This window comes from Bombus pyrosoma, linkage group LG13, assembly GCF_014825855.1.
Source record: "Bombus pyrosoma isolate SC7728 linkage group LG13, ASM1482585v1, whole genome shotgun sequence".
Taxonomy (NCBI): domain Eukaryota; kingdom Metazoa; phylum Arthropoda; class Insecta; order Hymenoptera; family Apidae; genus Bombus; species Bombus pyrosoma.
This window is the reverse complement of record NC_057782.1, coordinates 7,354,309-7,378,660: the sequence shown is the minus strand read 5'-3', so window position 1 is coordinate 7,378,660 and position 24,352 is coordinate 7,354,309. Positions and strand designations below refer to the sequence as shown.

General features: G+C 39.4%; 2 protein-coding genes across 8 annotated transcripts in view; one reads left to right on the top strand and one right to left on the bottom strand.

Annotated features, from left to right (window-relative positions):
* Positions 1–52: 52 nt before the first annotated feature.
* The window catches only part of LOC122574197, a 42,453-nt gene continuing 18,153 nt past the window's right edge, over positions 53–24,352 (bottom strand). For all 6 annotated transcript variants that reach the window (XM_043741470.1, XM_043741473.1, XM_043741469.1 and 3 more), the window contains exons 7-14: positions 10,646–10,968; positions 8,707–9,055; positions 8,146–8,477; positions 7,666–8,041; positions 6,864–7,116; positions 6,610–6,795; positions 6,135–6,272; positions 53–3,212 (exon numbers count right to left, since the gene is read on the bottom strand). In XM_043741470.1, coding sequence (XP_043597405.1) covers positions 2,979–3,212; positions 6,135–6,272; positions 6,610–6,795; positions 6,864–7,116; positions 7,666–8,041; positions 8,146–8,477; positions 8,707–9,055; positions 10,646–10,968 — 2,191 coding nt within the window. In that variant the 3' untranslated portion in view covers positions 53–2,978. The remainder of the gene's footprint in view (positions 3,213–6,134; positions 6,273–6,609; positions 6,796–6,863; positions 7,117–7,665; positions 8,042–8,145; positions 8,478–8,706; positions 9,056–10,645; positions 10,969–24,352) is intronic.
* The window catches only part of LOC122574200 (prolyl 3-hydroxylase OGFOD1), a 28,888-nt gene continuing 11,244 nt past the window's right edge, over positions 6,709–24,352 (top strand). For both annotated transcript variants that reach the window (XM_043741486.1, XM_043741485.1), the window contains exon 1: positions 6,709–6,817. The gene's annotated coding sequence lies outside the window, so the exon portion shown is untranslated. The remainder of the gene's footprint in view (positions 6,818–24,352) is intronic.

Sequence of the window (24,352 nt, the reverse complement as noted above, 5' to 3'; positions counted from 1 at the left end):
CTCCCTACTTTCCTATCATTCGTGTTTCTTTTCACTCAAATAAATTTGCATATTTTTCTATCATTTTTTATTTTAATTCATTGAGAACAGGTGTATGGACAGCTTACTAGTATCTAATAAATAAATAATCGTAATTGTTTATTCGCGTAAAAAAGAGAAAGGGAACGTTCGATGATCGACGCGTTTAACAGACATCGATTCTTTTCCCAGCGACAAGTAAAAAATTTGCGCTTCCTGTCGTTTCCGAAAAGCTGTTTCGATTTCTCATGGGATAAAAACATGGGACATTTTTCTCTCAAGAACGACGTAATTTCAAATTCTGATGAAATTTTCGGCGAATTAAAAAATAGAGACAATACATTTTGAGAAACGTGATGATTGTAGTTGTCACGACGATTATCCTTATATACGCTTTGGATCGATCTCTTGAAAAGCTATGTGGCGTATGGGTCCCTACAAAAGCAACGGGGAACTGTTCTGAATATAAATTACTACGTGTGGATTAAGGTGAGCCCCCAAAAAAGGACTGTACACAGTACATCGAGGATGCAACTAAGAACGAAGAGAACTAACAGAGTACGAAAAACGAGTTGCAATACGTGTGAATTCTGTCGTGCTGGCCAATGTACATATCGGTATATATCGGTTTCTGTAAATTAAACGATTAATTTGCTTGTAATCGCTCGCTGTTTCAGCCACGCAATATTCTCTCACGCTTATTTACAGTCGCTAGCGGCACACGGTTGATGCATTAAAAAAATTGATCGTCTCTCGTTCAGGATGACGTTTTATAAAAAACTCTGATGGATTCGCTAGAAGTCTAAAATAAATCGTTACCAAAATTTGTTTTCGTCTTTAGGCAGAACGGATAAATGAGAACAAAACTATATGATCCTGATCCTTTATTTATCTCTCTATCCATGATCGCGAATATTGTGCAAGAAAATTGATCAATGAACCCACCAACTAATTAAAGAAAGAAGCTTCCAACGTGTTTTCATTTCATTCTCATTTATCGACTCGCTTGTTGTCTTTCGATGGGTCTGTGGCACGTGCGATCAAAAGCGATCGCACGTGATATCGCGTCGAATCGTCGGTTGTCAGTCGATTTTATGTACACACGTATAAATAATCAAGGCACCAAGGGAATCAACAGTCAATAAATAACGCAGACTGATACGCGTTACTGCATATTAGTAAGCAGAACGGCGCTTCGAGAAATTTCCTTTCCATCTTTTCGCTTTATTCTTTATTTTGTTTTCTTTGCATTTTAACGCGCATGGAATTAAAAATTTGTCAACATATTAGTCAATACCATCGTGAAAATCGCGACACATTCATCATACCGAGTATTTAATTAGATAGCGCGTGTTTTTTGGTTGGGCCAGCTCTAAATTATATCTGCTAACGTCAGTTTATCTACCAGATACACCTTAAAATTAACATGGGAATTAAACTATCGGGTGTTTCGAGACCGTCTCTACGGGAATGTCAGTTTAGACAAACGTGGGTCCACACGATTTTGCGCAGGGACTCTTCTGAAGAATCTTTCACCTTTTGTCTGTCAGGTAATTCGCAAGATCTATTCACAACTACGATATTTTTTCCAAAACCGATTTCCTCGTGAGAGGTATTAATGCGATCAAAATAACGATCGAGTTTAAAATAATAATATCAATTAAACGTTACGAGAGTTACAGAAACAGTATAGATAGTAAAAATAATAGGAATCCTTTTCTGGTTTAACCTGCAACTCGCGATCTTTTCCCGATCCCGATCGTTTTGCAAGCAGAAATTCTTAGGCGAGCACGGATGATTGTTCGCTTTTTTCGAACGATCGTTAATATTATATACACGAACTACAAGATAAAAATTATACCTGGCTTAAGGCAACCAATATTTCTCGAGTATATCTTGTCTTGCAGTCCTTAAACCAGGTTTATTAAGTTCCTAAGTTTTGACTAACTTTCACGATTACTTATAAACTTCTCTACCTTCATCTTGCTGATCATTAACGTTTATCAGCGATCGTCGATCGTTCATGCTATTCGTATAAATATAAGTTACTCATGATCGCTAGAAATACCATATAGAAATATGATCTGGCCACTTTACTCGAGTAACTACTTTTCAACTTCCTTGCAAAAAAGATTCAATGGATAAAAGGTAGTCTCTATCCCTTCCTTTCTACTATGAAAATTGAGAAATGATTTTTTACGATTCATCTTCTCCCCAATCACTTATTCCGATTTACTCCTTTTTCTCTCATCGAGTAACATTTTCTTTGACGTAGTATCTTACAAAAGAAACATGAAATAGAAACAAAGAGCCGAAGATGCTCAATTGTTACTGTGCTATTCCGTTCGTAAAGTGAACATTAAATATCGTAGAAATCGAACGACAGCGTAAATTGTTATAAAACGTAACAAGATTAGCACGAAACATCACAGCGTGTACAAAATCGAAGTGAAACGTTCAAGAGCGTGAGATGAGGAAACATCGTAATAAAATATCGTACATTTAAAACGTTAAAAACTTAATCTCCCGATCGATCCGGCTCTTTTTATATTTACTAAAGGTCAATCCTTTAAAAAACCGATCGCACTAAATATTTATCAATTATATGAATCGCTCTTATTGCTCGTATGCTGTCCCACAACGCTCAACTCTATTAACGACATAAAGCGAGTTTGATTGTAGTAGCATATCGATAATTATTGTTTATAATCAACTCTATACCGAGCAATCTGATGCTTAATTGTCATTAATCTATTTGTTAAGTGGATCCAGACGCAACAACGAGCATCGTATTAATCGTCAATTAAGAAGCTTTCAGAATTAATCGTCAGTCTGCTCGAGGTTCGAGTTGTTTAAGAAAATGCATACAAAATACCGCGGTTTGATTTGGGCTCGAGGCATTAAGCGTCGCCGGAAACGCTGCTACGAATTGCTGAATAGATCCGCCCCTCTTTTTATCGTTACGTATCGGGGGCGAAGATCTTCACGGTATTCTCGGAATTTTGCGCTTTCGAGCGCATCGCTCGTCTTCTCTCTTCGATCAGTTGCCTTCGAGCTTGTTCTCTTGCTTCTCTTGCCTTCTTGTTCGCTTCGCTGTTAGCTGTGGATTTTGGTTTGTGAATTGGCGTGACACGACGTTTGGCAGTGGTGCCATTCTGCGGAGCTGAAGCAACTGTCTTTTTCTCTGGTACAGTCTGCAAAAGATATTACAAATGTAATGAAGCACTAGCAATAGAAAATAATGGTACCGTCTATGTTAAGGACTGATAGAAATTAAGAAATTGTAGGAATTAAATTGTAGAGGTGAAAGAAGTACAGGTGAAAGGTAAAAAAAAGGAGAAAGTGGAAATTGCGAATATCTGTACATGTTACATGCTTGCACTTTTACATTTCCTATAGATACATAGAAATAAGGAAAACATACTTAGAGAAAAAGGATCCTTCTCGGATTTCTTCTTCCAGCTTTCCTAGCACTGTTTTCTTAATCCTCGTTACTTGGGTATTTTGACAAAAATCTAGGAAAAATACCGAAGGAGGAAGAAGAGGACTTTTATTCTACAAACGCAAGAGGGTATAGTTGATCGCTGCTAATAATGATTCATTTAGTACAAATTATACAAAATCCTAGGATTCAGAATACATGAATACGAAGATTCGTCATACGCGGTGATCTTTAGAAATATAAAAACAAGACTCAGAATACCGTACATGTATAAATACAACGATAATCGACAAAGGGTTCGATTTGATTTAAGAAACGTGCACACGTGTTTTACTTTAATAGGGAAACTCTTAGTATTTGACGAATTTACGTGAAATTTGATATTATTCGGAAATAATTGCATATATTTCGTATCTTCTAAATAACGATTCACGTGAAAGCCTTTCTTCAATGGCAGATAATTGTCGAGGTCAGTAGATATAATACTTTTTCCACTCTTTCTATTTGGTAAACGACGAGAAACGAAATTTGAACGAACATGTTGCGAAATATCCATGATAACGTTTACATTGGCATTAGACTTAGATTTTATGTTTTTCGTAATTACACCATAACTTAGTTTTTTTATGCTTACTCGATTTTTTAATTTAGAAGTGCTATGTTTCGTAACTTTCGACACAATCTCAGAACTTATGGAGGATATTAAAGTAGAGAGAAAATTCCGTATCTCACCATTCTTGACTGGCCACGTTGGAATATTATTTGTAATATTATTTATAACGAGAGTCGATTTATTTTTACTGTTCGCCACACGGGGCGCCAAATTCGTGAGAGAATTTATACATTGCATGGAAAAATCGTGACTTTCGGGTATAGGATTTAGAGTTTCGCTTGCCGTCTCGAAATTATCCTGTAAGCTTACAGAATTTGTATTTTGGGTGTCCATTGGTTTCAAAAAATTATTTTCTGAACGACTATCCAAAAGATTAGACGTGATTCCGCGAGAAACCATTTTTTTCAAAGATTCGTCCTCCATGATTTTGAAAGTTTGTTTCCTTTTCTTGTCGTAAACCTTCATTCTTTCTAGTTTCTCAGATTTGTTCATAGTTGAAGATAAATAATTTTCGACATTATAGATTTGTCTTAATTGGCGTAGCGTTTCTGGGGACAATGGAATGAAAGGTTTCGAATCGCTTAGTCTCCAAAAAATATTATCGGATATTACAGATGAAATTTCTGCTTCTTCTTCGATTTTTTGGGGGGATTCCTTTATCTGATCCTTTCTTAATTTTTCTACCTGCTCTTTTTTTAATTCTTTTGCTTGCTTTCTTACGTTCCACGTCCCAGCAAATGTACAATTTTCTTCACATGCATCGGATTTCCTTTGAGGCTTTTTATTACTATACACAAAATCGAGATTCGACCAGACCTCGCTTACGACAGAGAGATTACGCCTTTCATAATAATTATGACTCAATTTTTTCGCATTTTTCATTTTTAACATCTTTTTTGGTTTCGCATGCAATAAATTTTTTGTAGACGATTTTGTCATGTTCACAGCGTTGCAATCACCAGATGAAATATCTTTTCTTGTTGGCGGCAGTTCTTTAATGTTGTTTGAAAATGTGACGTTATGCCTATGTTTTTTAACACTTCCTTTATGCGCTGGGAAAGATTTATAAGGAAACTTGTCAATTTTTGATGGAGTAGGAACTTTCTCTTCGCCCCTTTTGTGGATAATGACTGGCTTTAAATTACAAGACTTTTGCTCGTCGCCGATACCTGACTTAATTGAATCGTTTTTTCGAGGCCTGTTTTCTGGAGTATGCGATCTTGTTCTTCGATCATTTTTTATCTGGATCTCCTGGTTCAGATTTCTCCCTGTGGAACTACAGGATTTAGCTTTCGGTCGAACCTTTCCCATTCTTTTATCCGCAGATACAATTCTTTTACTGGATGAAGAAATAGTCTTCAAGTTGGTTGTATTATTTTCATTTCTTTTTATATCCTTTTGCGTATCTTTTGTGAACGATTCTGAATAATTATTCTGTTCTTTACTTGAAGAATGATCATGCTTTTGCTGTTCCAATTCATCATCTTCTCTTCTAAATATTGCTTGAAATTTCGGTGAAATATTCTTCTCAATAAAGTCATCACGAAGATACAAATCAGAAGATGATTGTTTACAATTTTCAAAGTAAAATGAACTTATATCATGCTGTAATCTGTTCACATAATTGATGACGTACGAAGTGCATGGTTTAAGAGGAGGACTATCATTTTTTATCGTCTGTATCTCAGTTATATCCTCAAAAAGAAACGTATTACTTTCATTATAATCTACTTCATAATCTTCGCAATGGTTCTCATGTTCCTCTAAATTTTGGCAAAGGGTTAGAACTTGAAACGCATCGTCGCATAAACGCATTTCAAGCGCTACATATTCAGGTACTTGAGGGATATAGAAATCTTTTTTCACCTGATTCGATTCTTCCGGGTCGGTAAACGTTGCATCATCGAATCGTACACGCTTATTGGGAACAGAGTGCGAGTAGGATATACGGGAAGACAATTCAGGTGGCGTTACGTTATCGGTATTGTTGTGAGAATAAAAATCTTTCCCAGGAGGCTTCAAGGAATTGATTGTCTGAGGGTGAACAGAAACTGAACATACCTCTTGCCACTGAGAATTGCGTAACTTTTCTATCTGATCGAATAGCTCGTTTACTTGAACCACTTGCAGCATCACCATGTCCCAGAAGCCCGCCAAATCCTCGTTTGTTGTTGGAAACTCCTCACCAGGCACTTGATTCTACAACAAAAATGGAATATTCAATATATGTATACAAATTTATATATACTAATTTATGTTTATCTATAATTTTGTAATTAAAATGTTGTCAGAGATAAGGAAGTGTTCGTATACTCTTAAGCGTTTATAAATGAGTATTAAACTTTGTTCGATTACCCATTTCCTTCGTAATTTACGATAATTTTAATAATTTTATCATGTTTTCTATGAAACCAAAAGGCGTCGTAATACTTATGACCGGGAGTACATATAGTTGGTAACACGAGTGTTGTTTATCATCTAAATGTTATCCTAAATTTAACAATCTGATTAGGAAAGCGATATACGAAAGCCATACAATATTTTTCTGGCACAGTCCCTCAAACTGTTGCATCTTCTGCGAAGTGAGCAATCTAGCTTTGCCTGCAGCTGACCGCAGTTTTCCGGCTGCTTCTTCCGGAAGTGCAACAGTATCGTCACTGGCCAATTCCGCTTCTGCTGACGCGGCTAACGAGAGCAGCCTGTCCGTCTCTTGTTTCAGCAGCTGCAACAATGAAGCAAAGAATGTGAGTAAACGTTTCTTTCGACATGCCCCATTCCAGTTAGGCGTACCTTCATGAAGTAATGCCCATTTTTCTCTTCGACCGTTTTCTCCGCCTCCTCAAGCTGTTTCGCCACGTTTGTCGAGCTGGCGCTCGGTTCTAAGACAGGTAGAACTACTTTTGGAGCAGCTGGCTGCTGATCTGGGATGCTGGTCACGCTAGAATTCAGCTTTTGTGCTCCACTGTCCGCTAGATTTACGTCTAAATTCGTAGCTGCTGGTATTTTTGGTTTCTGCTCGACCTTCCGTGACACTGGCGTTACCCTAACGATGAAAAAATACGTAATTGTATTTCCCTTGACGCTTCAACTTCGCCAGGGTTCTCTTTTACAACTGAACTGATATTATTAGCGAAATTTTATGTCATCAGTAGCAAGCTATCAATGCTAATAAATTTTCTTGCATAACAGCAATACGTTTAGTAATGAAACAGGCAAAGTTCTACACGTCAATTTTACAAACTGCAAGCCATCTACTAATTGCCTTCTTCAATGTAAAATAGTAAAATTGGGCAACAGAAATCTATAATTTATAACTTCTCATTATTGTGCAAGAGAACTCTGTCTGTGTGATTATGTGCTGCACAGTTACCTTTGAAATATAATTTTATAATATTGCCTGGATAGCGAATAGATGATAATCTAGTCAATAATATCATAAATCAAGAAGTCTACAAATTGTATGACAATGATCGAATGAATAGGTAACATATGCATTTTTCCCGGTGAAGGTGAACCGGATTTTCTCCTGATTAATGCGAATGCGATGTCGAAAGATCTAGAAATATAAATGAAATATTTAAAGAAAAGTTACCTTTGCAAAGGCTTGAGAATTTGTTCCGAACCATCGGTAGGTCTTCTAGGGCTAACCACAGGAAGTTGAGCTCGGAACTCTGGTCTCAGGTGTCTTAACACTGGCAAATTTTTTAAAGACTCCTCGGTATTCGCATTGTCAGCCGATACGTCGTTGTTGTTACTAGACTTATTAAAGCTGCTGTCGCTAGCGTTCAGTCTGCTAGTGCTACGTTTGAAGAAAAAACCCTGAGCTAGAGCTCCAGGACCGTAGAGCCGTTCTACTCGTTGCTGAATGAAAGATTTTTCGCTGCTCGTGGTGCTGTTTATCACCTGACTTTCCACCTCCTCTGTCGCTCCGTTTATTATACTCGTATCGCCAAACGAAGCATTCGAAACTGCAAACGATTTATGAATGAAAGTTCCAATAAAAATAGTAATAATAAAAGTAGGGAATAAGAATTTTATTTGTCTGAGATATATTTGTGATCAAGTCACTTACGGTTAATAGTAGGTTGCTTTGGAGACGACACTGAGAAATGTTTATTCTGTTGACTACAAGACATCATCTGCGATACTCCAGGGCTGCGTTTCGTAGGTGTAGAAGCTTGAACTGGACTGATATCAGGGAATGTAGAGTGTATCACGCCTTTGTCAACCTCGGAGTAGCCCTGATAGATTCCTATGGAACTTCTGGCTTCCCTGTAAGTCTCCACTTTACACTCCTCCTTCAGACCGTTGGTAAAACCGTTTTGTCTATCCATCGCTAGGGGCGAAATTGACTGGCTCTTAGGTGTATAAGGGTGCGCTGGCACGTTGAGATTTTCGTTTGATCTGAAATATTTCAACATCCATTGAATTTCCAGAAAAGTACAATTACTTATGATTAATGTTAGTATGCTAAATATATTTTTTCATTTTTCCTATCAGAGCTAACTGAAATTGACTTGTGTTTGTTAAAGTCCAAATCTGTGACAGTAGAAGCGTTTCATCGAGGAGCATCTCACTTAAAAGGAGAAGAGGAGATTAAAAAACATTGTAGTCTGATTGATAAATATTTTACCTGAAACCTGCCGGGCTGGTGTCTCTATTGATCAACCTGGTCCCAGGGCTGCTGTCCCTCGATCGAAATCCTTCCCTGAGCTTGCTGTCGTATCTGTTGATCCCCGAATAGCCACTGATGCTACAAGCCAGACCTAAGTAACTCGGTTTCTTCACTGTCAGCTGCTCTGGCTCTGGACTGTTTCGATGACCATTGCTGACATTTAATTTCTCATCTGGAGTTAAATTGGACTTTTGCAGCGTTTCACTGCTACCGTTTGCCAACTTCTCCGCCTGAGACGCCGAGTCACCGTTGCAAGATAAATTCAGACTGTGCAACGTTTTCTTCGATACAGTGTCTATGGTGTTCTCTGTAAAGCAGAAGTCTCTGTTGGTTTCGCAAGGTTTGCTCTAATTACAGCCAGGCCTATGCTTTTGTAATTCCTTGATACACTTTCTCAGCCTGCTTTTCACACCCTAGACGTCCATGTTTATTACGTCCGGTAGAATAATAATTTTGAGACGCGAGCACGCAATGCTGACTGCAATGGGGTCGCCTGTGGTTCACGCTCGATGCGAATATTTCGCAAATCGAGTCGAACGCGCGATCCGAATGATACACTTTAACGCGAATCCCATGAAGAATAACGAAGGGAAACCATCGAAAAAATGGAAAAGCGTTTTCCCAGCGGAAAATAGAAGCAGATACGAGGAGAGACCACGGGAAAGTTGAAACGTGCCCGTTCGAAACGCGACACAGGAATAACCCTGGAATGGCAAGAGGCTGGCCGAGTCACGATGCAAAAGAGACAAGACCGCCTCTCTGCATCTCTTCTCTGCTCGTCTGCTCCTCTTGGCACTGACGATAGAAAGAAGCTGTGCCCTGCACTTGCTGCACTCGCCTACGATCTAAATTCGATCGACACCGCGGGGCCGAGCAAAAAGGAACGATCCACAGGAAGGTGGAGGGAACCGGTAACCTTGAACGTACCAAGATCGTCTCGCCTAAAATTCGTTGCGCGAGAGTTGATCAACGTGTGATCGTTCTGCATGGCCTTCGATGCGTCAAGTGCAAGGTCATTGCATGATGACCCTTGAATTCCACAGATTTGTAGACATTCCGTGAACTTGACTTTAAAGTTACTCATCCTTAGTTCGTTTACGAATGCTTTCACGCAGTAGAGATACGTGTATCACGATATATGTACGACATACGTGTTCTCGAGTAAAATATAAGAATTCGTGCGCTACAGCATCTACTTAAGGCCGTGGTTGTGATGGATGCGTGTTCCGATGAACTATCAATGCGATACAACAAATATATGGATGTTATCATCGTCAATGTCTATCTAATTTTTATTATTTATTGCAATCCTTTTAGTTTCGCATGGCTTCTGGTTCACATCGTATGTACTTATCATATATCGTGATACACGTATCCTTGTAGAACTAGCATGAGATTTTGTTAGCCGTAAATGTGACAAAGGACTTTTAAAACGAGGTACAGTATAATCGATTAAAGGAACTTCAATAAGAAGGCAGTTCTACTTTTCAGTAATTTGAATAATTCAGCAAACACCAGCTCAAAGTCGAATCACTTTTTCAAGCGCTATAAATTCATAGTCAGCTAATATTCGTAGAACTAAATTTTACATTTATCAATATGAAACCCGTTATTGTCTTTCCTCTTTCAATGAAAATTTCCAATAAATACTGTCTCCTTATTGCCGCAAATCCTTCAATTGTTATCGTTCTCAGCTACTGTCTTATGACAGAATTTCTAGTACTAAAGACAAAATGTCCACACGCTATTTTCAATGAACCTAATTTCTCATTAACTTGTTGATCTCCTGTAAGAGGAAGAACGTATTCGCGTGACAAAAATTACACAGACAAAAATTTTTGTAAATGTTGTGAACTCTGCCCCTATTGGAAAACGCTAGACATCGAAGATAGCCAACCTGATCGGTCGGACGCGGATTGATCGACGTCCAGACTGCAGCTGCCGATGCTCTCCTGGCTAGTCATGTTAGGATGATGGCCTGTGACGATGTCGATGGCGATTTTTGGGTCCGGATCGAAGCGTCGATAATTAAGAGGTTGTACTGCAAGAGAGAGCGGCCTTGTACGGCGATTGGATCTGATGCCGGCGGCGCCTGGGACCGACGGCGTCAGCGTCGCGGCGCAGCAATCGCCGACGTCCTCCAGGCCCGCTACCTCGCTGCCACCACGTGTTTGCCCGCAAGCTCGTCGACGATCCTCGTCTCCGCGGTCCTCGTGCACACTGTTGAGTTTTTCGTTTCCTTTTTGTTCGCCAATCTTTCCCATCTCTACTTTTTCTATTTTTTTTTTCTCGTGAACCTCAATCACGAGTCTCTTTACGAGAAAACATATCGAGGATTTGCTTGTTTTTTCTCAAGATGTTTCCTTGCTCGTACGAAGATGATGGATGGATTTATTTATTTACCGTTGAAAACTCATAGCTTTTTTCACTTATTTGTTAAAGAGAATATAGCCTATCCCGTTCCCGGGCGAATATTGTTCCTGAATACAATTTCTAGCATGGTATATCTCGTTCCTTGCCATATTAGTTACAAGAATTAGAAACTTCGCAGAATATAAAATATGAGAGTTAGAAATTTTTAAGTGGTTTTGCAATTATAAGACGCAATGTACGTTTTTGCATATCAAGTGCAGCGTGTGCGTTTCTACACTTTCAAATTTTCTATAAACATGCAAATATCCTAATCTGGTAAGTAAAAATCTAAAATAGAGCAACGATAAAAGTCAAATCATCGCGAATAAAATCCATCATCTTCGACATGATTAATCCATGGAATTTCGTTGGTAATGATCCGATGTTCTCGAGTCGTTCCTCTCAATTCACGTGGAAAAATATCAAACGCGAAAAACGCGTCGATTTCACGAACTAAATGAGACATCACGACCTATCACGGAACGTTCAATTTTCTGTATCTTCGAGCAGGAAAATTATCGACGGTATGTAAACGGCAAGGATCACGAGAAAGCGGAACGAGTTAGCATCAAGCTCGAGTCGTTCCGCTTCTTTCGTTCCCTTTTTAACGACAGAAACCGCACCAGTAGGTGAATCGACTGTTTTTTTCCACGATGGAACGAAGCTCGAGGGCATCGTGGATATTAATTGAAAGCTGGTGCTATCTTGCAGCAAACCGGCTAATACCGACGTTGACTTTCACTAGACCTTTTTAATCAACGTTAGAACGATCGTTTAGTCACGTAGTTCTACTTTTAGTCTTCGTTTAGTCAGTAGAATTAGATTCACCGAGAAATGGTTCGAGATAAACGTTTTAAAATGCCCGATTGTTTCGCGGAAAATAGCGTAATTCGTTACACTGCGGTGTGTTCACGGTTGAAAGCAAGGCGGAAAATCCTACAAAACAATTACAAGATTGCTTAACGAAACTGCATGCTCCGTGAACCTCGGTAATTTCGCGCATAATCGTGCCACTGGTTGAGCAAACAATTTTATCATCGTGAATCACGAAAAGAGAGAGAGAGAGAGAGAGAGAGAGAGAGAGAGAGAGGTGCCGCGTGGCCCCGTAACTTTAAAAAGCAAATAACGCGTGTGTAAACTTTATTCGCGTGGATCTAATTTTATGAATCGACCGGTGGCAGAATACAGACGAGTCCGTCGTAATAAATCCACGTGACTGTCGATATGTAGCACCAACTTCCACGTTTTTTTTCTCTTAACGTAAAATCTACTACCTCTAGAACCCCGACTATCCGAACTAACTTTTTTAGTTCCCGGAGATCGCTTATTTTGAATTGTTCCAAATAGGAAAGATAACTTGTGAATAAAAATTGTTTCTGTTCTGGTGTCTCAATTTCTCTTACAAGGGACCATCGTGAAATTTTACATTGATTGATATTCAGGTGATCGAGGTTCTACCGTATGTTTTATAACGCGTTTAGACGTGCTTGCAAATAGCGATGAAGACAAAAGTATACGGAGCGACCCATGAATCGGTCAACACGATATCTGAACTGGTTCTGACAGTTTAACAAAAAGAAAAGAAAAAAAAAGGAAAAGAAGAAAGAAACCCAGATCAAATATCGTGGCGGCCGATTCGTGGGCCACCCTGTATAGTCTCGAATTTAGGATTGAAAGCGTAGCTAGAAGGAGTCTAAAAAAAAGAAAAAATGTAAAACTAGAAGTAGAGAATAGTGAAAGATGAGCTGCTGAGATAGATGAAACGTTGCATCGCTATTTGCGATCGTTTTCTAACTGCCTGCTGGGTTGTTTCGGTTGAATTAACGCGGCACTAATTGCACGCTAATCGTTGCCGAGGCTTATACCGATTTTGCACGAATCGCATGGGGTTGTGCAGAATCAGAAGGCAGTGCAAGCTGGTGCATCGACCGGGTACGATTCGCTTTCGAGAATCGCATGCATTATATAAAAGGAACGTAAGGCGGTCTGTGTGCAACGAGCAATCGATATTATCGAGCGAGTTATTCGTTCGATCTATTTTAAATCGTATTAATCAGACAGTTGTAACGTCACGCCAATTAATTTGCATATTTTACATTCTTCGTGTAAAGGACGTACACATTCACAGTGAAAAGATCTTCAATTTTGTTAAAAACTAAGGCTGTTAGTTGTACACGTGGTTTCGTATAATCACACTTTTCAAACGACAGGTTACATACACTGTACAGTATTAGGACACCTAACTCGTGTTACATTCGTTGGAAAATTCTAAATCTTGCTTCACATATAATGGCAATAAAATAACAGGTTCGTGATAAATCACATAGGAAATTCATCGATATACAATAAATTAATAAGTGTCCTGACACTTTTGGCCTTCAGTGTATCTAATTTCAAACATTTCTATAGGACAATTTTAGAAGATTCCAGTTGGTATTGTTTCTTTATGTTTTTCTTTCACGAGTTGCATAAGTGCGGTTGATCGAGCGCAAGTTCCTCTGTATGCAAATGGTGTTACGGATTAAAAGAGCATTGCATGAGACGTGCAGCGAAGCAAAGGTATGCCAAGATAGTGCAAGGTGATCGGATCATGCTTGATCGTGAACGTATTGATGATGAATGTAGACGTACACGCGTGGGAATGAACGTGGTGGGGAACGATAGAAAATGTCAAAGCGTCACGAGAATCCCCGTGCGTTCGCCGATCGAAGAAATCGCGTGTCGTTGCTAGTTAACCGAATTCTATCAAGATTCATCTCTTAATCAAGTAATTAAATTACAGCTCGTTAGCCACAACGTTAACGAGCACGAGTTCAGAAGAAACAGTGGAAACTGGCTCGGAAAAGAGAAGATATCACGAGCCGAGTTTAACAGAGCTGTCAGTGGAAACAGTGAAACTGTTGTTGTTGGATGAATAAAACGGTTCGTTACATTCGCGAGAACTCGTTCGCTAAAACAACTAATAGAAAAAGTTTCGCCGTAAATTACGTGAAATGTAAATACTACGCTGAAAGATTCAATAGTTTATCGTGTGTATCATCGCCAATAATACAACAAACGAGAGATTTATACACGTGATCAACTAGTGAAAAGGATCTGTCAGATAAGATCGGTGAAACTAGTCGCGCGAAATGGAGAGTAGGACGAGTACACGCTTGGAAACCAAAACGCCGGTTGGAATAGAAATTGTCATACCTCCTACGCCAGTGCTTCCAAAGGAGGAACTTGGAAACGTTCTTTTTGGCCACAGGGTTCACCGTGTAGGTGCCACTTTCGATTTTCAGAGGCATCTTCGACACACTTTCAATCGTGCTCGACGTTCATCGACTACGTTTCTACGTCTTCGACTCTCGAATATTACGCCGAGATTGATATCGGAGCCGGATTACTCGCGTTTCTATCGATTTGAACTGCTCTTAAACCCTGAACCTCGTGAAATCATTCATTTATCAGTCTGTTCTTAACTTGGATGCGAAATAGCACCGATATTACTGAGGCGAAGGAAGCTTGACGTATTAATTAAAGTGTTCTTAGAAGCATCGTCTTGAGCTTTGTACGATAATATTAGCAGGAACAAGTTCACACTAATTGGATAAGGTGACACCACTAGAAGACTAAAGCGCTATCGAAACAACACGTTTTCGATGAATCACGGGTCAGAGGAACTTCAGATCGGCTAACTCCAGATCTTCTTCTTCTTTGACGACCTTTGTCACCGGCAAGAACTCGCGAAAGCACGTTGCTAGGATGACTAGTTACCGAAGACTGGCATTCCCATCTCATCTCTCTCTTCTAAGACTATAACGCACTCTCTCCCTCTCTTTCCTCCCTCTTTATCTTTCGCTGTGCCCTCGGCACGAGGATATTTCGGGAACACTCAAAAAACCACGAAAGCACACGAGTTGCTTCCTCCGCACCCCTTGCTCTCCCCTTTTTCTCGGTCCTCCGGAATAAGCACCCACCATTCCTCCCAGTACACAGATTTTCGAATTCTTCGCACGCTTTCCCATCCCTCTCGTGCCTATAATTTAACGTTTAGTGCTACTGACGCACACGTCGCGTCGATTCAAATATTTATAAGAATTCCAATATAATATTCATTCTCAATGTACTTCAAATATTGCATATGCCGATACCTGCATCTCAATTTTTCTAAATTTCGACATAGTAAATTAGAGAAGCAAACGAAATGATGGAAAGTGTACTGGAGCATAGATTATTGCCGAACATGAAGATACAAATGAAACGCATATACGATATAACGAGATATCCAATATTGGAAACTTTGTGAAGAACACGCGTGTGACGAATAGGTGTTATTAGTGACGGAAGCAGGGTAGAAAAATACAGGGTTAGTGGCTTGAACACGTGTCTGGCACGCGTACCGTTTCCACAGAAGTTCACGCGTCGTAGGAGAGACTCGTACGTTCAATTTCACGTTCGTAAGAGCGGCAAAATATCAGACGAAGGAGTCCCTAGGGTTAATAACCCTCTCTTTTTAGAGAGATTTCCTAGGACTTACTCTTTAACGTGTCTACAGTTTGTCAGCAGCTGGAATTTTCTAGAACTACTTTTTCTATCGTTGCAAATCTCTCTTTGGTGTCTTTTACTGTTGCTGTTTCCATTGCTGAATCGTTATCGTTCACTTTTCATCCTTTTTCTTTATCTTGTGTTCTTTTTATTGCTGGAACCCCCTTGCCTTCTTCCGTCTTTTTCTAATTGCTGGAACCCCCCTTTGCCTTTTCCCGTTTCTCCTTAATTGCTGGAATTCCTTTCGACTTGGCCTGTCCTTTTTTAATTGCTAGAATTCCTTCTTGCAATTTCTTGCAATTCCTTCCTTGGTATCTTTTTCTGTTTTTATTGCTGCTTATTTAATTATTTTTCTGATATTCCTTTCCCTTATATCTTGACTACTTTCTTTTTACTGTTACAATTCTATCTTTGAAGAACTTAGTTGGATTCTTATCGTTGAAGTTTTTTACACGAATGAATCCTTCCCGTGACAGAATTATTTCTCCAAAAAGGAACATATTTTTAGGTTCCAATATTTTCGTGGTACATCGTATTCGAGAATATTTATCGTCCAAAGAAAACTCGTCGCCTGACATATTATCTTTCTTCGCTCATACAAAATGGATAAAGTTCGGGCAAGCAGTTGGTAGCACAAAGAAGTCCTCCGAAGTTCACAGAAGCTTTTTATAGAAGTTATTCCAGTCTATTGCTCGATACTGAATTACTGAATATTCTATCTTTGAAACCAATCCCGGATATCTCTGCCAGACTTTTCTATTTCCATAATCACGAAGGTTAAAACAGTCCAAATTGTATTCTTGATCGAAATTCAAATATTTATACGATTACTCGAGTTTCCAGGGTATCGTGTTGATGCAGGGATCGTTAAACACAGACTTGACATTCTCCAATCGGCTAGTGTGAGCATGAAACCCTTCACTTTTCCCTTGCAGTGACATACTAGACCTTGTCGGTTTCACTTACCGAATCCATAAATCACGCGGATCTGTTTCCTCGGGTCCAAAAATAGACGAGCGATAGGCCGGATCTATGACAACCGAAAAACCATCCATCATAGGATTTTCCATCATCCTAATCGGATCAGAAGTCGAAATTCATTAATAGAAATTGATAGATTGCATAAATTCAATATTCAATGAGATACTAATATTATAAAAATACGCCACTTTTTAATTTCTCTTCAACAGCGATCTAATAATAATAAGCTTCTGCATTTTTCAATGAAACATATTCTCTCTCTTTCAATAAATACAATCTAAATATTGGAGCTGCTTCCTCGTTGCAGTATACCCTTCAATGGCCGATCGATTTCGAATGGCGTAACATTTTCAACGAAACGATTATAAACACTTCCCAGACGTGTCTGGAACGGGTTCATAAAAATTCCTCGCGTTGCTACATGTTTCTCGCGCATCTAAACGAGTCTACGTGCGTTTGATCCGAAACGAATGTATCCTGGTCACCGAAAAAGTTGCTGAACGACATAAATACGAACGGCAGGCACGTATGACTAGCGTGAAACAAGAGCTGCCGTCTGAGAATGCAGAAAGCGCAGCTATGAATTCAAATGCAATATGGTGCGCTTATGGTGAAGTTCCATTCGAAGGGTAGGGCTGAACGAATAGAAAATTACACGGGACAATACTCAAAGTAAAGCACGGTGCGCGTAAAGCCTGCATATTGTCTACGCGTTGTTCGATCAATCGACCAAGTGGAGCCCTTGAACTGAATCGTAGAGCACGTTGAATCGAAGTACGATCGTTTTCACGGGTCGATCGTCCATTTACGAGTGAAATAGACTCCCTATTTCATTGGAGATACTAATAAAAGTATTTAAACATTTGTCAAATTTTCTTACCACATGGTGTAAACCGGAAATCAGATCTATCTTATATATTTAATTAACACTGTAACGAGACACGATTATCGCGATTATATTGTTGAAATTTCAAGTTACTCTGAAAATGCATATATTTTAGAAGTTACAAGACATTTATTACGAGCATACGCTTCGCAAAAATCTCCGAAATACTCAAATAATTTTATGAGTCATTGTATCGATTTTTGCTAAATATATGTCTGCAACAAATGACTCACATATCTTTCTATATGTACATTGCTATTGGATTAGTTCCAAATTTCACGAACATAATCACGACAGTTGTGCCTCGTTACAGTACCAATGAAATTTCAAACTGCTTCGTAAAAGACACGTAATATATTCAGAAAAGAATTCCATTATGTAAGTGTTCAAGTATCAATTGATTGGAGTAAACGAATGTTGGAAAGGATCGTTATCGGTTCCATTCATGAATATCGAGTGAATGACCAAGTGGTACGAGCGAGTAAATATACCGCACGTTGCCTTCGAATAGCTATTCTTCTCGAGAAAACGTCGAAAGCAGCATACGTGAGGAATAAAAACACTCGGCCTTATCTTGTTGCGGTTAAGTAATGATTCAAGTCGCGAACGTGATAAGGTATCAGCAACTGGGCGCTTGGTAGCTTGTGTCACTATTGAAGCCAAACAACGACGACTATGTAGGCAAACAATAGGTGAAATATTATGCTAGCTCGACGTACAGCTGCAACTCTGTCGATGTTGAAATAACAAGATTATGCTAAAAATAACAACATTCGTGTTAACGATTCATTTCATTCGCGTCTTGCTGCACGTGAAACAACCTGTATGAGTATATTACCGTGCAGATCGCGTGTACAACGAAGAAGATAGCAACAACTTATCACGTATGCCAAGTCGTGTCCTCCAGAGTTCCTTGCTCTTCAACACATATATCGTTTTCTCTTTAGTCTATCGCTCGTCCATTCTCTTCGGGAAATCACTTTCTATCAGGAAATCTCTTCGAAGAAAAGCGCAATAAAATGTTTCACAAGAAAAAGGGAATCGATTACGTGCTATTACGCACCGAGCAGTTACGTTTCTTTTTCTTTAAACTATCCGTATTTATCAGCATTTATCAGTGGTTTTTCGACTTTCTTTAATTGGAAAAATTGAGCGAATATATATGATAAAATTTCGTTTGGAACGTAGACAACACCGGTGCCTATGTGGTTCGAAAATTCAACTATCTTCAGATTCTTTCGGCAACATTTTGCACAGTTTGAATGATCCGACTCAGGAATTCTTCCTATCGTTTCTGTTTGCTGAGTGAACGGAAAGTTGAGCGGCTATCCAAGATTTTGCAAGTCATCGGTGTCAGCAAACAGGCTTTAATTGTAAAGATCATGCACTTTGCTTGAGCTCTCGTGGGTCCGATGAATTCCAGCTAATTGCGAATTATCAACGCGTGCTGCGTTCCTCGAGTAATTTTCGATCCAATTGTATCGATAACAAATTCCGTATGTTTGATAAAAAGTAAAACAATCGTTACGTAAGATAGGCTTAACAAACAAATCGTCGAGACTCTCTGTTTGCCGACGAGTTTCTTCGTGAAAAATAACATAATCCGAGATACCTGTAATCTTGTTTGGTCACCCAATTAATGGCCAATTTTTATCGACGATCAAAGAGATAATGAAGTGCACTTTCTTGTATGTGAGATGGAAATGATAATACCAGGCGATCGATTTTAATTCCCATTGAAATACCTGTTTGTTGAGGTACAATTGCAGTACGACGATTCGGAGCGAGTCTGCACGACTTCCGAAGAAGAAGACGGGCATGCAACGTGGTGCACTAGGTAATTCTATCCTAGAGTCGTAGTGGAGAGCTCGCAAAGTATATTGAGTTACGAAATGAACGGTAAATTGAGGGGAGACGAGCCGAAAATAGAGAGCCACTGCCACCGCGACATGGTTTAAATACCGGCATTAAGACGATCTTCCGGTTATGCGTCCAAGCGACGAGAATCGTGTCTGCCTACAGTATCTATGTTCGCCCAAGAACTCGAGAAGCATCGATAATTCATTTCAAATCTTTCTGAACATCCTCTACGCAGCGATAAATCTTTGAAACTCTGGCGCAAGAAAAGTTACTTGTGTCAATTTCTACGAAGACAAACTTTGGAAAGAACCATTTAACAGTTTAAATTACCTTCCATATCATCTTCCCTTAAAGTCAATCGAATTTCTAAAGTGTAACAATTACGCAGAATATCTTATCGAAGCAGTAGAAGAGATTTCTTATCGATGAGGTCAGAAAGAGAGAAGCTTCAACGTAACTTGCAATTTCGTTGGACACTTTTTCGCCCAATATTCTGCAACCTTAAAACTTTGTGACAATTAAAAGAGAAAGATTCGATATTGACAACTGTCAGACTTGCTCGAGTCCTTTTCTAAATGACTAGCTCTAGCGAAACGGACGCGACGAATCTCTCATCCAAGATGGATCACATTCTGGTGATCCTTCTTTTTGGGAAATCATCGGACCCAAGTGTCGCCGGTAGTCAGGGGTAAGTGACACCGGCTGAACTCTCTCGTTTCTATATATAAACGAAAATAAACCACAGTGACATTTGAACCATACTCTCTTCGTCTTGCGTATACGATCGTCGGTTCCTCTGTGGGGCGCGACGACGCCTACCAAAAGGGAAACGACGTTGCAGCGTCGCGACGATCGCCGAGAAAAATTGTGTCAGCTAAATTAGGAGAACGCCGTTCTCTACTGCTTTCAGAACCGCTTTTTTTTCGCGCGGTTTCGTTCACATTGGAAACTGGGCGATTAATCAATCCCCGCCAAGAAACTGGTCTCGACTACGCCAAGAAAGCGAGCTTTTGTTTTTTCCCTCTTCTTTGATCATACGACTATTCAGATAAAAGGGAAACTGGGTGGATTGATATTGGAGACAAAGAAAGGATACGCACCGATGATGAATTAATTGGGAGTATTGAAAATTAGTATTTCGTCTAGCATTGGTATAGAACGAATTTCTTCTTTGACAAACAAACCACTGGAAAATTACATCCTTCGTAGAACGTGACTCGTTTTACAACGGTGCAAGTAGGTGGATGTGTCGTAGACTGGCAAATATGTGCACAAAGTGCACTTAACGTAAGAAAGAAAGTTTTTACTTTTTACTTTCCATCTCATGCCGTTTTAAGATCGTTGGACATTAAACCAAGTCAATGCTCTTCGCTATCTAGCTCGTTAATTTTAACGATACGGTGATCTTCAGTACAGTCCTTGGTCATCGAATTAGAATTACACGTAGAAACTTCACTTTCCTAACCACGATATGTCGTACATCCACGTACTGTCATGTAAATGACAAATTGTCCTTCGTTATTCAAATTATTACCAAATACATAGATGATCGTCGTCACACCGCACGATAGTCGAGTCTCACTACGTTGCTAATGAAATTTCCAAATATTTTTCAAATATACTTAAATATATTCGTGAGCTACTATACGTGTACTCATACTATCTTAGTAATTAGCTTCGCTATTAGAATTTTCTTACGACCACCGATTTGAAGAAATGAAAAATTTGTAATCGTAATTCGACGAACAGGAACTGCGGTTGGCACGAATCCTCGTGACGGAGGAAGCGACGTCGATTCGATATTACCAAGACAATATATCGTGAGCGTTGCCTAAACGATTCTAATGAAGCAGCGCGCGGAAATCGCAAGCATTGTTTCGCTACGCGGTTGGAATAACGATTAACAGCAGGGGAGGACGTAGAGGAGCGTGCATTAACAGTCGCGGCCCGTAGCCCCGGAAAAAGACACGATTATTCCCTTCGATCTTCTCTCGTCGTATCTCAACGGAAGCTCAAACAAACAACTCTCTTCTGCTCGAGTGCGAGAAAAAATATACTTCCTTGACGGACGAGTAGCTTTTTAGGGCGCGACGAAACGCGGAAACAACGAAGCTCGGTGCCGATTGCAGCGATTTCATTACCGTTCGTTCCGACTTTCACCCCGATACTAAAATTCCGCTGTGTCGTTCGGATCGACAGCGAATAATTCTCACGAATAATCTTCTTAATGATGGCGAATAATGGCCGATCGAGGCGAAATTTGCTGAGTATTATGGAAAGAAGATACCATGGATCTGAAATATCAGGTCGTCCGAAAAGTGTCTTTCTTTTACAGACATGTCTTTTACAACAACGCATTTTTGTACAAACATGAAATCTAATCTGTCGAACGTTGTGATCTTTATTTTGATAGAACAAAATGGATCATACGTAATTCGATGAAATAATATAAAACTGAAAATGTGTATCCATTATTTCCTTATAAAACGAAAGAAACTTTTCGGACGACCTAATATAAAACATCAGCATCGTTCGCATCTTTTCGATAGTATGTAATTCAATCAGAAATTTGGCAAAAGATCCGAATTATCTTCTTCTTCTTCGTTATTGCGATTATATATAGATAGCAAAATACGAAGCGATGAAAAATTGAATCTTAAAATGAACAATAGCATATATATATATATATATAGGGATCTGCATCTTTCAAAAGCACGGATCGTCAAATCTAAAGCTTCATATTTTAAATCCACTATTTTTTTTTTCCAAAGTAGGACTTCCAATGGTATCGTATTATCGTGACAATAGCTCGTCACGGGAATTGAAAATAAGCTATAAATAGCGCGTAACAGGCCAAGAACCGTGTTATCTGACGATAGATATCGAGAGAGGGAGAGAGAACATCGTGGACAGTTTCAAACTGCATGCGATTCGCCGCAAAATGGCTGACCACTTGGATATTCCTCTTGGTAAACTTGATTTTAACGGAGATTTTTATAGCGGCGCATAAATTCCTCGGAGCAAGCTGTTGGCGACGAACGACGAGATAAATCCGTATTTATTTAGGGGTCGACTTTCGGGGTCAGTCACTTTTGGAAATCGGTCGGGGAATGTTGCTCGCGCGAGCTTATTTTTACCAAGAATCGTAATGGCGAGGCTCCCGTGGAGGTGCTCTCGCGCGAAATGCAGGACAGGAAATAAAAGGCATGCACCCGGTTGCACGTGCAACGGAAGAATGCATAACGACCGGCCAACACCGATGTGCACCGTTATTAATATGATCCGCGAGAGTTAATTACTTTCTAGTTGGTTCACGTTCGGAACGTTTGCACGTATTAGGCGAACGTAAAGCTTCTGTTTTATCTATCAACAGCACGTTTTTTTAAAAAATAAATTATGACAGAGTATACCCTTAACTGATAATATTAGCTTGCAGAGATTCTGAATATTAATTATATTTTGTTTTCTATATTTTAGCGTTAAAGCTATGAACGGATATATGATTGCAGTTACATAATTATACATGATTGTATAACATATGATCGATTAGTTTCTTAGTAATCACGTACGACATAGAATAGAAATTTCGTTACCATGAAAAGATTAATTTCGAACGTGCATTTTGATCGTCGACTAGTCTACTCGCTCCGGCTCGATACGATTCTGACCATCGCTTTCGAAACGCTTCTTCCCCACAGGAGACACGAACTGAGAGGAATAATTTTAACGAAGACACTCGAAAAATTAGAGTCAATTGGAGCTTCTTTCCAGCCTCTGATAGGAACGTGCATAAATTGAGCGTGGGCTCGCGTTCGCGACCCAGAATCCAGTCAACAAGGCTATCTTCTTTTCAACGTACACGGAAATTTGTTAGACAAAAAAGAAGGAAACTTGCATAAATTTGAATCGGTTACTTTGTCCTATGCTTTATTCGGGACAAAACTCGAGTCTCTCAGCTAAATTTTAAAATATGGACGAGATCGAGCGACCCAGTTTAAAATTCCAAATTTCGTCAGGATAAATCGAGACCAGGCACGTGACATAGCATTTTATGATGCTAATTCGCGGAACTTCCGACGACCGGCTCTTAACGAGGAGAGATCCACGAAAGTTTCGACCGTTTCCGTGGGAAACACACGCGCTCGTTTTCATTCCTTGTTCTCGCATGATTTATGGAAAAACGAAGGCTGGCTGAACGCCAACGGTGAATCATCGAATTGCGATGAAAAGGTACACAGGGCAATGATCACTTGTGTCATTTCGAAATTGCGTGCAAGTGTGTCGACGCGTCTCTTGTCGATGATACGTGTTAATGAATGAGAGAATTTTGTTATTTCGTGCGCGATCGTTTGCTATATGACGATGGTACTAAACATTGCGTGCAATATCGAGCTATTAACTAACGATAAGTACAATGACGAGAATGTAAATAGGAAAAATCTCTATAATCAATTTGAACGTCGTCCTATATTTATAATAAAAATAAAAACAAAATTCTTCAGAATGCGATTAAATGAATTTAAGTATTTCCCTATTTATATATTCGCCATCGTATAGGTAAAAAACAAAACCGTATCCTTGTATATGTTTAGAATTAAATATATAATAATAGAAGAACAATAGACAGTAAACAATGTGACTATTAAGATTCGCAGCTGGTTGAACAGGATAGACGACAGAAGGGAACACTTTGTTTTTACGATCGTCCAACGATTATAAAATATACGACGAACTCGTAATCGGGTCATGATTGTACACTACACGAGCTATCCCAGCGTCAAATATAATCTGTAATCGTAAATTACTACCGGCGCAGCTGTAATCATTGCTCTTGAAGGCACCGATTAATTATCATTCATTAGTGCACATTGTCTGCAGCTGCGTGTTTCCTCGCATACCAGTTTGCTCTATACGAACTCATCACCTATTCAACTG